General features: G+C 38.2%; 1 protein-coding gene across 1 annotated transcript; it reads left to right on the top strand.

The window, feature by feature from the left end:
* Positions 1 to 1,609: 1,609 nt before the first annotated feature.
* LOC102529217 (toll-like receptor 13) lies at positions 1,610 to 21,128 on the top strand. The gene is given in 3 exon segments (XM_072958214.1): positions 1,610 to 1,629; positions 17,813 to 18,762; positions 18,765 to 21,128. Coding segments are annotated over 2 exon segments (2,850 nt in total). The 5' UTR covers positions 1,610 to 1,629; positions 17,813 to 17,909; the 3' UTR covers positions 20,762 to 21,128.
* Positions 21,129 to 22,304: the final 1,176 nt, after the last annotated feature.

The raw sequence follows: 22,304 nt of genomic DNA, 5'->3' as shown, positions 1-22,304 counted from the left end.
GGGTTTATTAGAGGAAATCTCCCAGGAATAGTACTCCCAGAGAGATGACTGTTTTAGGAGTAGTATCACTTAATGTGACTTTTTATTTTTCAAAAAATTTTTGTGGTTTTTCTAAATTATATCTGGAACATCTAGCACTTCTGTCCAGAGGAGGTGGCAGTGTCTTTGGGCAAGAGAGATCCAGGACCCCAAGGAGGAGGAGACATTATTCCGACTCACCAGCAGAAAGTGCATGGAGCAAGAGAAGCCGCATTGGTGCCTGGGTGAACAGAGATACCACCACAACTCTGTTCCTTAATGGCTGGGTAAACTTGAGCTACTTATTTAATTTTTGTGTGTTTCCATTTCCTTATCTAAACACTGGGACAATAATAAAATTTACCTCATAGAGTTACTTGTTATCTGAATAAATACATGTAAAGCATTTATTATAATGTCTGGCACATGTTAAATGCACTCTAACTTTTTCCATTAGCTATTATTATTATAAAACAGTGGGTAAGTAGTATAAGTGAGAGTTTTGAAAAAGCCAAAAGATAGTCCCCTCCTCCCCTGAAGAGGGCATTGCCACAAACCTTAGGGATCCTGCTAGGGGGTGTCTCCTCATCCACAAAAAAGACTTTGTCCAGGGATATCTCACCCCTTCCCCATTTTGATGTTAATGCAAAATATTTTATTCTGCTTTTATCTCTTTTTCTGAGCAAAACCTCTACTTAAACCTTGTGCTTTTGGTGCTTAAAAAATGAGGAGCACTGGGCTATCAAAGGAAGATTGGTTTCTAAGTTTCTGGAGCGTGACACACTTAGTAGAAGGCAATCTTGGTCCTTGATACTCTCGAGATGTGTGAAGGAGAAAACACTAAAGTTAAACTACTAAGACCTGGCTAGACATTCCTCAGTTTTGCCAAGAGCTGGCCTTGTAAATGGGTTTTTGTCGTGTTTCTTCTTCCCACACTCTAGTAATTGTTTCAAGTCAGTTCTTGATAGTGAGGCAGGTTCAGGATTCAATCCCTTCTCCACCTTCTCTTGGCTATCATTAGGAGAGAGACAAATTCTGTACCCAAACCAAATAAAATGTAGGACAACATGGGAAATCTCATCAAATAGGCAGCCAAGTTTGTGGTAGAAAGGAGTCAGAGGGGAAGGAAGCCAGATGAGACAGCTTGACCATAATGCTCAAACACAGCTGGGACCTAGCTGAAGAGGAAGTGCACCAGTTCCAGTGAGGAAAGAGGGGAGAAGAGGACTCCAGTCATGCACATATGTGCAATTCCAGTCTCGTTGATTGGAACTGCTCCCAACACAAGGCATGAACCAATTGAGCCACCCTAAGAGTTCCAAGGGAGCAAGAAATATGGAGGAATTTATGATGGGTAGAAGGTGAAATCTTTTCACTGAAAACATGTTTGTTTCACAACATATGCTAAGCAGGATTTGAAACTCCCTCAGTTACTGAAAAAGAGAGAGAGAGCAATCAGAAGAGGAAGAAAATGCTTTTTGCTTTTGGTCACATGTCCTAAGAGTTCAGCAATCATCTTGAGGTTTTGGAGCTTCCCAAAAGAAGTTTGTTAGAGGAAATCTGATTACAGGAAGATGAGCAGCAGGAATATGTACCGAGAGCTTCTCGCAGGTATGTTGCTTGTCTTGACCCTTGGTTGCATGCCAGCAATATACAGGGAATTATGGGAAGAAATCCTTCCCCACAATGGTATCAAGAACATGGCCTTATTAAGGACTGAGGGATCAAGAAAATATGTTTTTCTTCAAAGTAGCTAATTCAGAAATTACACCACAGACATTTGTAGTACATGGAAGTGGCACAGGATTTCTTTTCTTATCACCCAACCAGGCTTGTTCTCTACTGCTTATACCTTTCCACCTGTACCCAACGACTTAAGAAGCTCTAAGAATTTGGGAATCTGAAGAGATATTTGCACCCCCATGTTCATTGCAGCATTATTCACAATAGCCAAGCTCTAGAAACAACCTAAGTGTCTAACAGCGGATGAATGGATAAAGAAAATGTGGTATGTATAAGCATGGAATAAAACTCAGCCATAGATAAACAAGTTTCTACTGTATATCACAGGGAACTATATTCAATATCTTGTAGAACCTGTAATGAAAAAGAATATGAAAATGAATATATGTAGGTACATGTATGACTGAAACCTTATGCTATACACCGGAAATTGACACATTATAAACTGGCCATATTTCAATATAAATAAATTTTTAAAATTCAGTCATAAAAAATAAGGAAGTCTTGCTACTTGCAACAACATGCATAGACCCTGAGGGCCTTATGCTAGTGAAATAAGTCAGAGACAGACAAGTACTGTATGATCTTGTTTGTATGTGGAATCTAAAAATACCAAACTCATAGAAACGGAGATTGGATTTGTGCTTGTCAGAGGCGGGGGTGGAGGTAGGGGAAGTGGGTGTATGTGGTCAAAAGGTATAAACTTCCAGTTATAAGATAAACAAGTTCTGGGGCTCTAATGTACAACATGGTGACTATAGCTAAAAATACTATTTTGTGTATTTACAAGTTGCTAAGAGAGTAGTTCTCATCACAAGGAAAAAAATTTGTAACTATGGGAGGTGATGGATGTTGCTAACACATTGTGGTAATCATTTTGCAATACTTACATGTATCACATCATTGGGTTGTGCACCTTGAACTTATAAATTCAATCTCAATTATATCACAATGAAACTGGGAAAAGAAGAATTTGGGACCCCCAAGTGCATCCTAAATTAGGTGCTGCTGTAACTACTGGGCAGAATATGCTGTGAAAATCATCACAGTGCTTTAAAAATGTACTTCCACTCTCAGTCTAATAAATTCTCTACGATAACTAGATAATTCTCTAACTCAAGTTTAGAGTTACTTTTCATTGTGGGCACCACAGTGGTTCTTGTTTGGGTGTCACCACACCTCAGAAGTACCAAGAGTTAGAAGGAAGGAGTAGAATCCTAGATAGCACTTTAGACCCCCAAGACCCACAGTCTATGAAGTACCTTTAGGGAGCTGACATCAAGATGTATTTGCACCACCTGGGCTGAGGTGCTAAGAGCACTGGAGTGGAGGTCAAGAGGCTTGGATCTGAATCTCAGTCATACATAACCAGTTACTCGCTGAGTGCAAAGCAATGCTACTTTTCTGGGCCTCCTCTCCTCTTCTGTAAAACTTCACAGAGAATTATGGGGCAGGACTATACTTCAGAAAGTGCTAAGTAATTCTGAGGTGTCTTTTCTGGGCATCAAGTCTTGTAGCCCACTCAGACTAGAGCCTGCACTGTGGATCACCTCTGCACTCATCTTCCCCATCCTCAGCCAAATTTACAAACAGTAGTACTATCAAGAAACTTACAAAAGTAGAAATGGAAGCATCTAATCCTGCTAGTTTCACAGAGAAAGCAGAGTGTTTTAAAATAAGAAGAAGAACAAGCTATGTATAGTTGAATTTGTGGCAAACTTTCGGCTGAGACTGTCAGAGTGCCTTTTTGCAGATGATGTGGAGAGTTATCATAGGAAGGAGGGTCATACTCTCAGGTTCTTTGTGAGTCATGAAATCGTGTTTTCTAAAAGCCTTCACTAGGACTCTCCCCAAGTTTGAGAGGGAAAAGTCCTTTAGTCCCTCTCGCTGTATACAAGCTCAGGAATGTCTCTGAAGGACACAAGGGTAAAAGCAATGGGGTTGGGGGTGGGGGGTAAGACTCAGTAGTACAGCGACTGCTTGGCATGCCCAGGGTCCTGGGTTCAATCTCCAGTGCCTCTGTTAAGGGGAAAAATTTAAAAAACAAGCAATGGGGTCATCATCCTTGGAAAAGAAGCTCAAGAATTCTCCTGAGGGATGAGAATCCTTGTAAATGTGACATGATGAGTCTTCTGTTCTCAGAGTTATGATTCTCTCCTGCTAGAAAACTATTTGATTTGGGTGCTGACATATCTGCATGGAGACTCAGGACCTGCAGTTTCACTCTGTTAGGTAGACCCAAGTGAGACAGTCAAACACTGCTTTTCCCTGCTGGGCCAGCCCTGCCCTGCAGGAGTTGTTGACAGGAAATTTTACATCACAAAGCAGGTGGTTTGAGGTACCTGTATGTGTGTTACATTCTCTGTTTAGCCTCAGAGACCTTGGCAGGGTAGTGAGCTGATTGTTTTTGCAGTGATTGATATGCAGGGTCAGTAGAGACTGACTTGATAACTGAGTGTTCTGGCTAGCTCCAATTCCCTCAGTAGTTATTTGGTACAGTGGTAAACTGAGGCAGAGTCTATGGAAATTGTTTGACATCGAGGCCAAATTCAGACAGATAGGCAATGCCAGTTGTTCACAGAGTGTGGTCCCTCCACCAGTCACATTAACATCACCCGGGAACTTGGGGAAAATTCAAATTCTTGGGCCCCTCTCCAGACCAAATGAATCTAAAACTCAGGGTGGGGCCCAGCAACTCATGTTTTAAAAACCTTTCTAGGTGGTTCTGATTCATGTTCAGACTTGACAACTACTGGATGAAGGGCTTCTCATTCCTGGCTGCATACCTAGGGCATTTGTTTAAAATACAGATGCTGGAGTGGAGGCCAGGAAATACCTGTTTTGAACCCCTGGGTGATATTGTTGCTCAGGCAGGACTGAGAACCACAAGTTTATTCTCTCCTTATGAACAAGTTTCTAGGGACTATGCTAAGTTTTTGTTGTGGACCTTCCAATCCATTGTCTGGATTATAGGTAGTAGTTTTAGGACGAGATGGCATTTACTAGTTCAGGGCCTGTTTCTGTGATGGAATCGAGGTCTAGGTAGAGAGTGATGCCTGTGTTTCTAGGTAGGGAAGCTTAAGGGCCTCTGCCTGTTGGTTCCCCCTTTCTCTTCCCTTAAAGGTCTAGAAGAAGCAGTTGGCTGTATAGAATTCCTATATTGAGGCCTGGGAGAAGAAGCTCTGCAGAAAATAGTGACTGGGGATTGTGGTTGCTAAAATGCAGCTCCCGTAGTCCATGAATATTCTTCATTTCAAGCGAGACATCTCTGGTTCCTTCAGTTCTTTCTTCATCTCCCAATTATTCCCAACTCCACTAGTCACATAAGCAATGACTTCAGATCAGGCACTTCTTTTCCTTTCATTTCTCCATTTTAGAAAGTGGGGCTCATGACTTCCATTACCCAGAGTGTGAAAGGGGTAGGCATGGGTGAGGGAAGGACCAATGTGGGAAACTAGCCATATCTGACAATGTATGAAATGCACAAAACAATAAAACCACATCTATTAACACAGAGAAATTTTTGTGGGGAGAAGTCTGTACTCATCACACTTATTTTAAAAGTGGTTTGAAAGTGGTTTTCAGAAGGAAAAATTATTTATTCATGTAAATATTGAATCCTGGAGCAGCAGTGAGATAATTGGAACTTCTGTTTGCAGTTAAGTCAATCCATTATTTCACATCTTCTCTTGAATTCATGTCATAATAGGGGTATATAGAAACAGGGCAATGTTTATGTACATGTGGGGAATTTCATGTTGAACACAGGCTAATATGGTTACATTAATTGAAGATCTATGTGCTGAACATTTTACTTACATCACCATATTTAATCCTTTCAATAACCTTGTGAGATTCTTATTCCCTTTTACAGAAAAGACTGAGCTTACATGATCTGACTTTCCAAGGGAGACACCATATCAAGCAGGATTTGAACTCAAGTATGTCTATTTTGAGGGAGCTTTTGCTCTTTTACAATCACCAGACTTGCTGTCATTTCCCAAACCCTCACAGTAATGCTGTTATTTAAGATGCCAGCCAGGCTGAAGGGAGCTCTTACTGACAGTTTTAGATGCAGGGGAGACACATGATTTGCTCCAGACAGAAAATGGTTTTCTGACTGTTTGCAAAACCAGAAAGTGTATCTTATATCCAAAAGATAAGCAGTCCTTCTTGCTACTGCAATGCCAACACTGAAGGAATCAAGAAAGGAGCTAGGATGGCCCTACTACTCCCTGGGTTCTGAAATTTCAGATTGACAAAAGAAGATCCTTGGAGATCTGCCCAAAAGGCATGCATGATGTGGGGGGGGGTCACATTATCAGATACATATGTAACACACATAACTAGTTGGGAAGTCAGCCTTCCTTTGGGCTATACTTTGGTCCATGCCTTTTAAAGCTTCAGCTCTGGATTTCAAAATATAAATGGAAAAAAATGAAGGTGGCCCAAAGAAGCAACCATAAATATAATTATTTTACTTATTAAAAAACATTTGTATGGTTCTTACTCTGTGCCATGTGCTGGTACATTAATTCATTTAATCTTCAACAACTTTATGCGAGAGGAACAATTGTCATCCCCATTTTACAGATGAAGAAAATCAAGATTCTGAGAAATGAACTATTTGCCCAAATCCAGAAAGTCAACAAGTGGCAGAGTCAGGAGGTAAACTTTGGCAGTCTGGTTCCAGACTCCAAACTCTCAGCCACTATATTGTGCTGCCCCTCAAGGCTGCAAACAGAATTTGAAAACCATAGACTCAGAGTTGGAAAGGCCATTAAAGGATTTTTAATCCAAACTTCCAACCAAAACAGGAATCCCCTCTATGTACTCCCTGCCTTGGTGAACATTTTCAGTGTCTGGAGCCTAGTATCTCAAAGGTTGAATATGGACCATCTCTGACTGTTGAGAAATTTATCTTTAAAGTGAGCTAAGGAAGAAGATCAACTCAGTGAATGTCTGCTCAGCCCATAGTATGTTTAAATCACTATTTTGTATATACAAAGATAAGGAAGATATGATCCCTATTCCTTACAGATTCTTAAGAGAGACAAACATGCATACAATGGCAGAATGTGGTACATGCTATAACTACTATAAAATTTATATTACTTGCTATAATATATATATATATATAGTATATGTAATATAATATAAATTAAATTAATATAAAGATGAGCTACCGGAGTACAGAAGAAAGTGAAACTAATTCCAAGGATGGGAGTTAGGGAAGGCGTCATAGAGATGGTAACAACTAAGCTCTATCTTGAAGATTCAGTGAAATTTCAACAAGCACAGCTGAGGCAGAAGGGCAAGAAAGAAACATCAGATAATCACAGAAGAGCTTTCTTTCTTATGGTTGCCCCCCCAGATAGCTGATGATAGCCAGATGATGCTCTGAGTCTGCCTGCTTCCTGTTCCCTCAGCTGTTTTGGTTTTCAGTTAGAGTGTGGGCTCTGGGTTTGGATTCTAGTTCTGCCACTCATTACCAGGGCCACAATATGACTTTCAGGGGCCCTGGGCATTGTTACCTTGTGGACCCCTTCCTCTATTAAAAAAAAGAAAAAACCTACAAGAAATCAGACTTTAAAACTCTATTGGTATAAAGTCAAATATGTTAATATATATTAAAACATTTCCTTTACTCTTAAAGTTCATTTTTTCATCTGATTTCTACAAAGACAAAATGTTTTTATGGCCCCCTGAATGTATTGTGGGCTGTAGGCACTGTACCTACTGTGCCTAATGAAAAAGTCAGCCCTCTTCATTACCTTTATGATTAGGGCCATATAATGTAAAATTTCAGAGACTCAGACTCCTCATCCATAAAGTTAGAATAATGATATAACACCTATATAATAGGGTTGTGATAAGGATTAAGTAAGGTCTTGCATGACAAACATTATCACATAATAAATGGCACTAATTAATATTAGGTTATACATATGTAGGGTGACCATATAATTTATCATTCAGACCAGAATACTTTTGAAAGTGTAATCGGATAATAATTGGATGGGATGATAGGAATAGGCATAAACTGGAATGTAATGGTCTCTCTCTCTCTCTCTCTATATATATATATGACTTGCTTTTCTGATCCTTCACCATGGTAGTCACCCTCCTGTAGATACCCATCCCATTTTGTCAATGACTCATTTATTTTTTTCAGTTTTTAGTTTTATTAGGTAGAATTGTTACAATTTGACTGCACATATACAAGATATTGCACATAAATACATATACACAATATATTGCATATATTTTTAAAAATTTACATATATGTACTGTTCATTGTTTCTAAGAACGTTTAGTGCTTTATCTTTTTAAAAATTTACACATTATCAAAAGAATAAAGCCAACCACAAAATAAGAATTAATTCAAAAAGATACATACACCTCACTATTAACAGCAATATTATTTATAATTGCCAAGACATGGAAGCATGCCAAATGCAAATCAATAGATGAATGGACAAAGATGCAGCACATATATGCAATGGAATACAACTCACCCATAAGAAAGGACATTTTGCCATTTGCAGCCTTTCATTCACTTTTTTTTCACTTCAAAAACCAGAATTTCATAACTGACATAAACATTTCCATTGCATCAAAAACAACATAATACCAAGAAATAAGCTTAACAAGGAGGTTACCTATACTCTGAAAACTGTAAAACATTGATGAAGGGAACTGAAGATGATACAAAGAAGAGGAAAGATATCTTGTGCTCTTGGATTGGAAGAATCAACACTATCAAAATGGCCATACTACCCAAAGCAATCTACAGATCCAATGCACTCCCCGTCAAAGTACTTATAACATTTTTCACAGAACTAGAACAAAAAATTCCAAAATTTATATGGCACCATGAAAGACCCTGAACTACCAAAGCAAACTTTTGTAGGTCTTTTTAAAAAATCTTTATTCTTTTTGTTTTCTTTTCTTATGGTTTGATTACTAGAGAAGGTCCTGTAAAATTTGTTGTAAAGCTGGTTTGGTGGTGCTGAATTCTTTTGGCTTTTGTTTATCTGTGAAGCTTTTGATTTCTCCACCAAGTCAGCCTTGCTGGACAGAGTATTCTTGGTTGTAAGTTTTTCCTTTTCATCACTTAAATCATGCCACTCCCTTCTGGTCTGTAGAGTTTCTGCTGAAAAATCAGCTGATAACCTTATGGGTTATCTGTTGCTTTTCTCTTGCTAATTTTAATATTTTCTCCTTATCCTTAATTGTCAATTTGATGACTATGTGCCTTGGTGTGTTCCTCTTTGGTTTGATCCTGTGTGGAACTCTCTGTGCTTCCTGGACTTGGGTGACTGTTTCCTTTCCCAAGTCGGGGAAATTTTCAGTTATTACTCAATGACTCATTTAAAATATGGTGAACATAAAAGTTCTAGGTATGGTCTGACCAGAGGAACATTTCATTCATTTAACCAAGATTTATTAACTGCTTGAGCAGCAATTTTGTTCAATAGTTGTTCCACTGAACAAAATCTTTAGTTCTTTATAATTTCTTAAAGATTTACCTAAAGTAATTTTTTTCAAAATTATGTCTATAAAGTCTTTTAATATCTTATAATGTTACTGATCTGGGCTTGGAAACTTCAACTCTTGTAGCATTTTCTTTATTCCTATATTGAGTGTTTACTTTCGTGTAGCCTTACTTACTTGTGTATATGAATCCACCTCTCCATAAATTATTGCTCCAGGCCTGGGACCATGACCTATAAATCTCGTTGATATGAGCAGCACCCTGAAGAGTAGCTGAAACAAAGTAGGTACTCAACACATGTGTAGGAAACACATTAACACATGAATTTAAAACAGCTATACATTCTCTTACCAATAGCTCAACTATCTTAGCACTCAGCTCCTTCTTGGGAATATTTATTCTATCCCCTCCAATTTGAAAATGTTGATTGCTGTTGCTTTGATTTGGAAACTATAAAGAAAATATAATTGAGTAGGCTGGGTTTCTCTTTGTTATCTTATATGTTATCTTATATTCAGGGTGACTAGATGTTGCAGCCTGCTTCAGCTCAATTAATGCCTGTTATATTTGATGCCCCTTTCACTCTCAAAAGTGTCCTAATTTGGTCAATAAATTATATATAATCATCTTTATTATGTCACCTTCTTTCTTCTTTCTGCTCAGAACATAACCTAAGAATCCCTTAGGTTGTCTTGTTGTCCCCAATATGCCTTATTTTATAGGCATGTGTCATTTTTACATTTATGCTAGGTAGGTCCTGTGTGCTACAGCTTCTATTCACTTCTAGAAAAGCCAAATACAAAGGAATAAATTTAAACTGCAGAGAATAAGGCTGGAAGATCAGGACTGTGAGGAACTGCTAAACAAATACTTGTATAAACTTAGAGGGTTGTGGACTCTCTTTCCCTGGACCTTGACAAATAGGCTCAGCATTTGTCTGTTGTGTATTATGCATATGCCTTCTTGCTGGGCTTTGAAAGTCCCTCCCAGCTCTGAGATTCTCTATATTTTTAATAAAATGCATACTTTATTCATGTTTCTTTTTGCTTATTTTCCAAATGGAGGGACTGGGGATTGAACCCAAGACATCCAGCATGTGAAGCACATGCTCTACCACTGAGCTATACCCTCCCCCTGAAATTCTCTAACTACTTTTTTTATAGTTACACATTTTATTTTTATTATCATAAGAACTTTTAAGATTTACTCTCAGTAACTTTCAAATATACAATATTATTAAGTATAGTCACCATGCTGTGCATTACACCCCCGTGACTGATTTATTTTATAATGGGAAGTTTGTGCCTTTTGAACCCCTTAACCAATTTCCCCCATTCCACATCCCCCACCCCCACCTCTGGCAATCACCAATCTAATCTGTACTCTGAATGTATAAGTTCAAGTTTTTTATTTGTTTTATTCCACATATAAGTGAGATCATATGGTATTTGCCTTTTTCTGTCTGACTTATTTCAGTTAACATAATGCCCTCTATGTCCATTCATGCTGTTGTAAATGGCAGGAACTCCTTTTCATGGCTAAGTAATATTCTGTGCTATGGATACCACAAATTCTCTATCCATTCATCCATCTGTGGGCACTTAGGTTGTTTCTTTTCTTTCCTTTTCATATTCTTTTTCAGTATACATTATTACAAGATATTGACTATAGTTTCATGTGTTATACAGACTCACAGACACAGAAAACAAACTTATGGTTACCCAGGGGGAAAGGGGGTGGGAAGGAATAAATTAGGATTTCGAGATTAGCAGATACTAGCTACTGTATATAAAATAGATATACAACAAGTTTCTAACTACTTTTTAAGGCTAGATTAGCAGTGAAGGTCAGTGAGTTATATCTGGGGCTAGGATCAGCAGATGATCCCAGGATAGATTAAGCCATAGGGCAAGACAGTCTCTGTTAGGAAAGGAGCAGATGGGTGGCCGTCTAGGCACCTGTTAGTGAAATTTCTGGGTCCATCTTTGGCAAGCTGGGTTTCCAACTTCATCCATGGAAGTCAAGGGCAGTGGTAGCCTGTGCTCTATTCTGCCTGAGTCACACTTCTACTCCCTACTTTCTCACCTAAGAGCAGCTAGCCTAGCTTCTTGATGGGAAAGGCTAAAGTTCCCAAAGCTCCATCTGCTCTGAAAGCTCCCTAGTAACTGGGAACTAAGTAAACCACGGTTTTCTGAATCAGCCTCTTGCATAACTTTGTTACTTGAGGTCAAACTTTCCCAGTATTATTGAGTTACATCTTCCCCTCCCCAATCCCCAGGCTGTCATCATTTTCATTTCCAACTCCACCCAGCACTGGTTCTTGTTGCCCAAGTAAAATTATGCCTCAGTGAACTACATAGTAGCTTTAAGTCCCCTCTTGGATTTTGCTGAATTGGCCCAGAAATTTAGACATGGTTCTAGCCCCACTGATAGGGTCAAGAGGATCTCTGCAGCTCCCTCAGCAACACAGAAAATTTCTTACCTTGCCCCTCTCCATTGGGCTCCATGATCCCTCAGTTCATTTCTGCTTTCCTCCAGGAGCACGAGGAACTCCAGCTGGTGGGTAACTGACCAGGAGCCTGGTGGTGGCTCAGTGCTCAGCAACAAGCTTTGAGCTTGAGTAACAGTGGATAGTGGGCTATTAATTGAATTCAATATAGATTACAAACACAGGAAAATGAAAATGGCTTGTATTACCACCATTCAGAAATCTTTAATGCTATTCATTTGGTTTATGTCCTTCTAATCCTTTTCCCATGTACATTCAGTTTTACAAAAACTTCATTATTATTATTATTATTTTTAACCAAGTAGTGGGTTGGGCCAGTGTTATGGGAGAGGTGAGACATGCTGAGAAATCACTGTATGTAGTGTGGTTGGTGAGAGTGTGTGGTCCATGTGCATAGGATGGAAGAGAAAAAAGGCTTAGAATTTTAGCTTATGTCTTGGAGTTTTGGTTCATAAAATATGGTCAGCATAGGGGGTACAGGGAATAGGAAGGGATAAATTGGGAGTTCGAGCTCTGCAGATACTTAGTACTATATGTAAAATAGATAAACAAGTTTCTACTGTATAGTATAGGGAACTGTATTCAATATCTTATAGTAACCTATAATGAAAAAGAATATGAAAAGGAATATAGGTATGTATATGTATGACTAACACATTATGCTGTACACCAGAAATCGATACAACATTGTAAACTGTCTATACTTCAATTAAAAATGCACAAAAATATGGTCAGCATAGATAAAATTTTTCTAAAATATATAAAAATTGAGTATAGCAGTACAATAACTGTGTCATAAAATTGTATTAAATAGTGTACAAACAGAAAGTTCTTAGTTCTTCACAGTCCTTGCCTTATTTTAAACGCCAGAAGAGTTTGGTTCTCTGCCCTGTTCCAGCCCTTTTAAAGGTTCTGTGCATCACATTACTGAGATGAGCCTAAAATCAAGCTGCAAAAACAAAACAAAACAAAAACAAAAAACAGTGCTATTTGGGTCCTTGCACAGATTCCTTCCTACTCACTTGCGTGACTGCTCTCTGCTCACATCTTCCTGGCTTTCATTTTGCTACCTCTAAGTACTTCTGTCCTTCTCTGGTTTACAGGTCCCAGCTTCCTTCTCTGGCACTGGCTCTGAATGCTCCTTTACAGTCATGACCAGCAGTTTGAGGTAAAAGAAATCTTCTCTACTAGCCCTGTCCCCATGGAACTTTTACCAACAAGGTTTTTACCTTTCCGTACTTTGTCAGGGCAGGAAATTTGGATGTTTGGACATGTTTGGATGTTTACACTTTTCCTTCATTTAAAATTTCCTGTGACAAACAGGAGTAGGTTTTAGGGGTCATATGGGTCACCCTTGTCATCTATGAGAGCAGAGGACACATTAAGTTGTTAATGCCATCTTGTTCCACCCAGTTTCCCAGCCACCCCAGAATTATGCAAGACATATTTCCTTATGCTACTTTACTCCTCCTCCTTCTTCTCTCCTTCCTCCTTCTTCTCTCCTTCCTCTTCCTTCCTCCTCCTCCTTCTTCCTTCCCCCTCCTCCTTCTTCCTTCCTCCTCCTCCTCTCCTGCTCCTCCTCTCCTCCTCTTCCTCCTCGTCCTCCTTCTCCTTCTTTTTCTTCTTCTTCTCCTTCTTCTTCTTCTCCTTCTTCTTCTTCTTCTCCTTCTTCTTCTTCTTCTTCTTCTTCTTCTTCTTCTTCTTCTTCTTCTTCTTCTTCTTCTTCTTCTTCTTCTTCTTCTTCTTCTTCTTCTTCTTCTTCTTCTTCTTCTTCTTCTTCTTCTTCTTCTTCTTCTTCTTCTCCTTCTCCTCCTCCTCCTTCTTCTCCTCCTCCTCCTTCTTCTCCTCCTTCTCCTCCTCCACCTCCTCCTCCCCCTTCTTTTCCTTCTATTTACTTTTACAATGAAGTCTATTATCCTTTGAGCTATTTCCTTCTTATTGCCTAACAAGGTCAAAATGCCTTAAAGCACTGACCTCCAGCAGTGAATCAGTCTATTCATCTCAGTCTTAAAAACACTGGGCTGCCTTAAAATGGAAACTGAATTTCTAATTTGAAAAGATACATACACTTCAATGTTCACAGCAGCACTATTTAAAATAGCTGAGACATGGAAACAATCTAAATGTCCATCAATAGATGACCGGATAAAGAAGTTGTGGTATATTTATACAATGGAACATTACTCATCCATAAAAAAGAGTAAAATAATGCCACTTGCAGCAACATGGATGGACCTTGAGATCATTCATACTAAGGGAAGTAAGCCAGGAAGAGAAAGAAAAACACCATATGTTACCACTTATATGTGGAATCTAGAAAAAATGACACAATTAATGGACTTACGTACAAAATAGAAACAGACCCACAGACATAGAAAACAAACTTATGGTTACCAAAGGGGAAATGTGGTGGAGGAGGGATAAATTATGAGTTTGGGATTAACAGATACAAACAACTATATAGAAAATAGATTAACAACAAGGTCTCACTGTATAGCACAGGGAACTATATTCAATACCTTGTATTAGCCTATAATGAAAAAGAAAATGAAAAGGAACATATAACTGAATCACTATGTTGTACACCAGAAATTAATATGACATTGTAAACCAACTATACTTCAATAAAAAAATTAGGAGTGAAAAAAAAGGAAATTACAACTATCATTAGATCATTGTTTCTGTTTCATCTGTCATGGACATGAATATAAAGTGTAAGTATAAATTTATGACACCACTTTTTCTGGAATATTGTAGAATTTACACACCAAATTAGCATTCTTCAAAGCAATCACTGAGATAGAGCAACACAAGTATCCTTATGATGTAATCATTGCTACAAATGTTTAGAGGTTGCTCTTTTGGAATTAAGGAGTGACAAAGTATAGTGGAAAGAACATGAAGTTCTATGATGATGTGGCCTTTGCTTTGAATCATTAATCTGTCACAAATTAGCTGTGCAATATTTGTGCAAGTCTGCTCTCTGGGCTTCCATTCCCCATAAATAAAATGGAGTTAAGACTATGTATCTTGCTGAGTTTTGTAGTGAGTCAATAATGCTTATGAAAGTTCCAGGCACATAGTAAGTACTTTTGATGTTTTCATGCTTCCATATTTATAGCCAGTTTACCATTTGTGCAAGAAAGTTGTTGCCCCCCCGTGTACATTCTCCCTTAGTTGATGGCTCTATTTCCCCCTCCCTCTTTTGTGTTCTGGTCAAACTCAACTATATTCTTCCTTAAAAAATTAGGAATATAAGGGAAATTTTCTGACTTGATATGTATCAAAACTTATAGCAAATAAAATAATTAATGGAAAATCTATAGATGCCATCCCATTAACAAAAAAAAATCTATCATCATTATGATTAAATGTAGTATTGGAGGTTGTGACCAGTATTATGAGCCCAACATTAAAAACAAGCATAGAAAGTGTATGAATTTGAAAAAGAGATATATAATTTCCATTACCTGCAGAGAATATAATCATTAACAGATAAACCTAATAGAATAAACAGTCACATTTTAAAAACTAATTAGAGTTCAGAAAGCTTTCCACTCTTATGATCAACGATAACACAAAAAATTCAAAACTTATGGCACCCCTGCCATACCTAATTAGAACATTAAATAGGAAAAAATAAGATATCCCTCAAAATAATAAGATCTAAATGTTTTTAGGAAACACCTTAACACAGAAACACAAATTTTACAGAAACTATTTTAAAACTCTTTAAAAATATAAAGGAAGTTTTGACTAAAAGAAGATATACCATGTCTATATTTGGGGTGATATAACATGACAATTGTATCAATTCAACTCACATTAACTTGCAAATTCAGTGCAGTCCCAAATTAAATTCCAGTAGGACTTTGGGAAAAGTTGATAAAATTACTTACATTTATAATGGAAAAATTTTCATGACTAGCTAATCACTTTGAAAATCAACTTGACACAGAGAAAGGATTCACCCTATTAAATATTAAGATATACTTTAAAGCCAGAATAATAAAATAACATGATACCATTGTAGGAAATGATAAGTAAACAAAGGAACAGAAAAGTGAGCTCAGAAATACATTCAGTATATAGGGTAATCTGGTGTATGATAAATATACCCCTCAAGGCATTAGAAAAGAAACTGATTTTTTTTTTTTAGTTTACAGTGAACTACTTTGCTAATTGGAGAATAGAGCTGGATCCCTACCTTAAACAACATACAAAACTGGAATTTAGATGGATGAGATATAAGTGGGAAAGGTAAAGCTAAATGGACAGCATCTAATGTAATCTAAGGAGGCAAAAATTTTAAAAAAATAGGAATCTAAAAGCAAAATCACAAAGCAAAAAAAGTGATGGGTTTTATCATATTATTATTAAAATGTTTTAGTCACAAAGAACATCATAGACAATATTAAGTGATAGATGACATGTAGAAGCTATTTAAGTCATTAAAACCAACAAGGGATTAATATCTAGAATATACAAAAATGACCACTAATCATGAAGAAAAAAACAAGAAACCCAACAGAAAACTGGAAAAAGGATATAAATAAGCAGGTCACTGAAAGAAAAATCCAAATAGCTACTAAATATATAGAAAGATCCTCAATATTAGAAATATTTAGAAATATGTCAATAAAAGACAAAGCAATACCACTTTAATACCACCAGAATTGCAAAAATTATAAAAGTGAATAATACCAAGGGTTACTGATATTGTGAGCAAATGGGCCCTCTTGTGTACTATTCTTGAGAGTCTTAATATATACAGACTTCAGTAAGTGGCTTACTTTACATATAAAAGTTTTTCAAAATATTTTGTGATTCTATTCATTATAATACAATCATGACTGTAAATGTACCAATTCAAAAAAATCCTCATTTTATTTTATATATATATAAAATATATATCTCTCTCCAAGTTCTATAATGGATGCTTGTTTTGTGATTCTTAGAATCTTACAAATAGTGCTGGCAATATCTATACATATATGTCATATATTTTTGTGTGCATATGGAAGTATATACAAAGGAAAGAAAACAATCCAACTTTACTGTTTCTCTCCCCTCTCTGTGGCTGTGAGTGCTCTTGAGACAAGAACTAGAAGATCCACACAAAGATGGTGTGCTGATGTTGGCCTAGAGTTAAGGTGAAAAGAAGGGAATAACCTTTTATTCAGCTCCACAGTGTACCAGGCATCAATCTGGGCACTTTAAGTTGTCTTATTGAATCTGCATAAGTTGTGGGGAATCGGTATTATCGTCCCATTGTATGGATAAGGAAACAGGCTCTGAGAGGTTAAATAATTTGTCAAAGGACACAGGACTGGAGCCCAGGTCTGTCTGGGCTGGTTCTCTTTTCACTACATTACCACAAGTGATGGTAGGAACAGGTTGAAACTGGGAGATGAGGCTGGAGAAACCTTGGGCAGCACACATCAGAAACTAGACTGACACATCTGTTTATTGTAGTTGTATTTTTCCTGCTTTCCAGAAATGTCACATGCTGTTAATGGGTTTGATCGCCTGAGAGATGTAAATGCAAACTGTGGTGAAATGAGTGGCTTTAAAGCAGATTCTGTATTCATTCACATTAAAACAGAGGTGATCTGTAAACCTTGTTTTTTTCCCCACCATGATGACTCTCTTTTAACTAGGCTGAGACCCACAGACCTCCAAAGTGCATCTCCAGTGGCAGAATCTCAGGTATCAGCCCAAACAGTGAGGGAGGTATTTTACTGTGTAAGGGTGAGAGGAGGGTTGGGGAGCTTCTTAATTCTCTAAATTAATTCAAGTGTGCTATTTCCTTCTCTGCCTCCATGTGCTAACAACTTTGGATTACAGGAAAAAATAACACTGGTTTTTGATGATACACATAGGGATTGCTTTGGAAATTGATTTGTTTTGGAAGTTAACTTTGAGACAAAATTTAGTTTTCTTGAAGCAGCTATGAAATTTATTTATTATTAAAAGAGAGAAATAAATAAATAATATTAAAAGAGATATGTTTAAGCTAAATAACTGTCTCATTATCTTTGCAGCAAAGTTGAACTGGAAGGACCATTCCTCCAAAAATATGCATCACACATGTGAGAGGATTTTTTTATAATAGTAACTCTGAGGTCTGGGGCTGACAAGATGGGTTTAGAAAATCTTTTGCCTCCTCAACAGTTCTGGCTCATTTTCAGTGGGCTTTCTCTGCTCTCTTTGACAGAGATGTATGGGTTCAGTAAATGCATACAGTATGAAATGGACATTCACCATATGTTCTGCATTCGGAAGAAGATCATTAACTTAACAGACGCCATTCGTGACATCCCTGGATACACTACCCACCTCAACCTGACACAGATCCAAATTCAGGTCCTTCCTCCATATGGCTTCACTAATTTGTCTGCTCTGGTGGACTTGCGATTGGAGCGGAATTCCATTTGGAAGATTGATGAGAGGGCCTTTTGGGGACTTGAAAACATGACCCTTTTGAATTTAGTAGAAAATAAGATTCAAAGTGTGAACAACTCATTTGAAGGCCTGTCCAACTTGGAAACTTTGCTCCTGAGTCATAATCAAATTACCCCTATTCACAAAAATGCCTTTGACCCTCTTGTCAAATTGAAATATTTAAACTTATCTCGAAACTTTATTACTGATTTTTCTAATATTCTGGAAGCAATCCAACATCTTCTGCACCTGGAATGTCTTGATCTTACTAACAACAGCATCATGTCCTTGGATCACAGCCCCAGGTCATTGGTCTCCCTGACCCAGATGAGCCTGCAAGGGAACAAGCTAATGGAATTAAATTTCTCTGCTTTGTCACTACCTAATCTGACCACTCTGGATGTCTCTCATATTAGCTTCGGAGTCATACAGAATGTGGATCTGGAAACTATGCCCCAACTGAGAAGCTTGAATCTGAGTGGAACATTGGTGAAACTGGAGATGCTCTCAGCCAACCACCTACAGAATCTAAGGGAAATAGACCTTATTAACCAGAAGTTTGACGTAGTCACTTAAACCTCAACACACTATGTCGTCTCCTCCAAAATTTACCCATACTAGAGGCTTTGGTTTTTTGGAAAAATGCCATTGATGCCAGGGGCATACAGCACCTTGCCAACTGTACCAGGCTTTTGTCCCTTGACCTGAGCCATAACTATGATCTGGTTCACCTCAATGACAGTGAATTTGATGCTATGCCCAGCCTCCAAAGGCTGAATCTAAACAAGTGTCAACTTTCCTTTGTCATTAACAGGACCTGGAGTACCCTCCAGAACTTGAGAGCCCTAGATCTGAGCCACAATAAGTTTAAAAGCTTTCCAGATTTTGCATTTTCACCCCTGAGGTATCTACAATCTCTCTTTCTCTCTAGAAATCCCATTACAGAACTCAATAGGATGGCCTTCTATGGGCTGTATTCATTGAAGAAATTCAACTTGGCTGGGTGCTGGATAGTAAAAATTGACAGATACTTCTTTGCTCAATTTCCAAATTTAGAGAGTTTAGACCTTGGGTACAACAATATTTGGACTCTGAATTGCAGAACCTTTGAGGGTCTGAAGAAACTCCAAGTTCTCACTCTCTCCCAGAACTGCTTGAAAAACATAGCAAAAAATGCATTTTCTAGCCTCAGTTGCCTCTATAAACTTGACTTGACATACAATGTCTTGTCAAATTTTCAGGCAAGCCTTTTCTTGGGCCTGGAAAATCTAGAAATTTTGCATCTCAGTTTTAATAAAATTACATATGAAACTACTAGGACCTTGCAATCTCCTCCATTTATGAACCTCAAGTCTTTGAAACAACTCAACCTAGAAGGACAAATACATGGGATTCAGGTTGTTCCAACCAACTTCTTCCAAGGGCTGAATGGCCTGCAGGAGCTACTCCTAGGGAAAAATCCCATGGTATTCGTAGACTACCGTCAATTTGACTCCCTGATTAATCTCACAAAGTTGGATATCTCAGAAACAAAATCTGGAGACCGAAGCCTCAGTTTAAGTATTTACTTATTCCAAAACCTCAAAAGACTAAAAGTGTTGCGCCTGGAAAACAACAACTTAGAGTCCCTGACTCCTGGCATGTTCTCTGGCTTAGAAAGCCTTCAGGTCCTCTCTTTAAGATTCAACAACCTAAGAGTAATTAATCAAAGTCATCTGGAGAATCTGAAGTCTCTGAAGTACTTTGATCTTTATGGAAACAAACTTCAGTGCAGCTGTGACAATGAATGTTTCAAGAATTGGTCCATAAACACAGCAAAGGTCTATATCCCCTACCTCTGTAGCTACCTCTGTCAGCAGGGAAATATCCAGAGTTTACTGATAGATTTCAATGATTCTACGTGTAATTTTGACCTGGGAAAGGTTTACTTCTTCTGTTCCTTCAGTCTGGTCCTCACAACCATGGTCTCCTCTTGGTTTATCGCCAAGATGACTTCATTGCTATGGTATAGGCTGTACATATTTTGAGCCTGGTATCAGGCCAAGTGGCATAGGACAGAGAAGGAGTTCATCTATGATGCCTTTGTCTCTTTCACTGCCACTGATGAGCAGTGGGTATATGAAGAGCTTGTTCCAGCCCCGGAAGAAAGAGGTCAGCCTACCTTCTAGCTCTGTCTTCACCACCGGGATTTTGAACCAGGCATGGACATTTTTGAGAACATCCAGAATGCCATCAACACAAGCTGGAAAACATTGTGTATGGTCAGTAACCACTACCTGCACAGTGAATGGTGCCAGCTTGAAGTACAGCTAGCCAGCATCAAGATATTCTATGAGCACGAGGATGTCCTCATCTTGATCTTCCTGGAAGAGATCCCAAACTATAAGTTATCCAGCTACCACCAACTCAGGAAACTTGTCAACAGGCAGACATTTATCACCTGGCCAGAGAATGTCCATGAGAGGCCACTCTTCTGGGCTCGTATTAGAAATGCATTGGGCAACAAATCTGTGGAGAAAGACAATGCACAGCTAACTGTGGCTGATTGACTGGAAGTCTTTGTGACATCAAATCCAGTGTTACCCAAGGTGTGGAAAGGCTAAGAGTGTGACTGAATGTACCTGCTCTGCAGGCAAGAGGCTGCTCATGACCATTACGTGGTTAATGTCCATCAGGCAACTGGAAGGGTGAAGAAGTGCTGCTTGAGGAAGCTTCAGGAACAGTGTTCCCACTATTAGGGGATTAGATATCTGGAAAGTATATCTGTTTTATTAAGGGGAAGGCTTGGAAGACAAGTCACCTGGAAGTCTAGGAACCAGGAAGGCCCTCACATGTGCTTGAGAATAGTGCTCGGATAGTTTATACAAATCAGTTCCTATCAAGATAGATTGAACTGTACTCCTTTTAAGAACCTACAACAACAGAAACATCACAAGTGTCAATAAAAGTGACAACGACAAAATTAGGATTCTGGTGTATTCTACTTTATGGCATGAAATTCCAAAGGTCGGCTTCTGTTTAAGTGAGAGCCCAAGAGTTAGGAGTGTACTAGTTTGGATCCATTGATTTACTTAGTGGGAAGCAGCCTTGATGAACGAGCAGCACAGTGATGGTTGCAGGAACTATCACCTAGCCATGATCAGACTTCATAGAGCAGTTTCTAGGAGCCATTTGAAGACAGGGGTGTAAACCCCAATGGCTTCATGCTTCAGGTACCTGACACACCAGTGTCTGTAGGAAGCAACACCCAGCACAGGGGTCATGGTAGTAAGCAAAAGTGCTGCAAATTCCTGTAGGAAGGAATTTATTATGGGAAAAGTGCTATAAATTCCTGGAGAAAGGGGGAACATAGGGACCTAGAGTTGATTAGCCTATAGTGGGAGGAGTAGGGTGCCAGTGCTACCCTTTTCTTTTTTTTCAATTAATTTTTATTATTGAAGTATAGTCAGTTTACAACGTGTCAATTTCTGGTGTACAGCATAATGTTTCAGTCATACATATACATACATTCATTTTCATATTCTTTTTCATTATAGGTTACTACAAGTTATTGAATATAGTTTCCTGTGTTATACAGGATTAACTTGTTGTTTACCTATTTTATATATAGTAGTTAGTATCTGCAAATCTCCAAATAAGAAAACAGTTGGTATTTTCCCACAGAACATATTAATTAATCCAGTAAAGGGATGATTATTCCTTTGAACAAAATGATCTCTCCAGTCTTTGAGGTCATCTAAAGGAAAGAAATGGAATTGTCTTTGGCATTAAAAAAAATACTATCACCATCACAGGTAAAATGGTGCTGTTGTCATTCTTGTTGAGTGTTAGTCTTGGAAGGAATTGGGGCAGTAACTCAAGGCATATCCAGTATACAAAGGTTTGCATTATGTCTTTACATGTATCAAATACTCACTTAGCTGGGATACAAGAAATTCATTTCCTAGGCCAAATTACTAGGACTATAGGCATTTTTAAATGAAGCCATTGGGGCTGTAATTATACTAAAAAAATACTTGGAAATGATAACATAGTTAATTACTCTATTAACCAACCCGAAGTAACAAGAGGTTTAAATTGGAACAGAAAAAA

This window comes from Vicugna pacos, unplaced genomic scaffold (assembly GCF_048564905.1).
Source record: "Vicugna pacos unplaced genomic scaffold, VicPac4 scaffold_234, whole genome shotgun sequence".
In the NCBI taxonomy this organism is placed as follows: domain Eukaryota; kingdom Metazoa; phylum Chordata; class Mammalia; order Artiodactyla; family Camelidae; genus Vicugna; species Vicugna pacos.
This window is presented reverse-complemented; position numbering and strand designations above follow the sequence as displayed.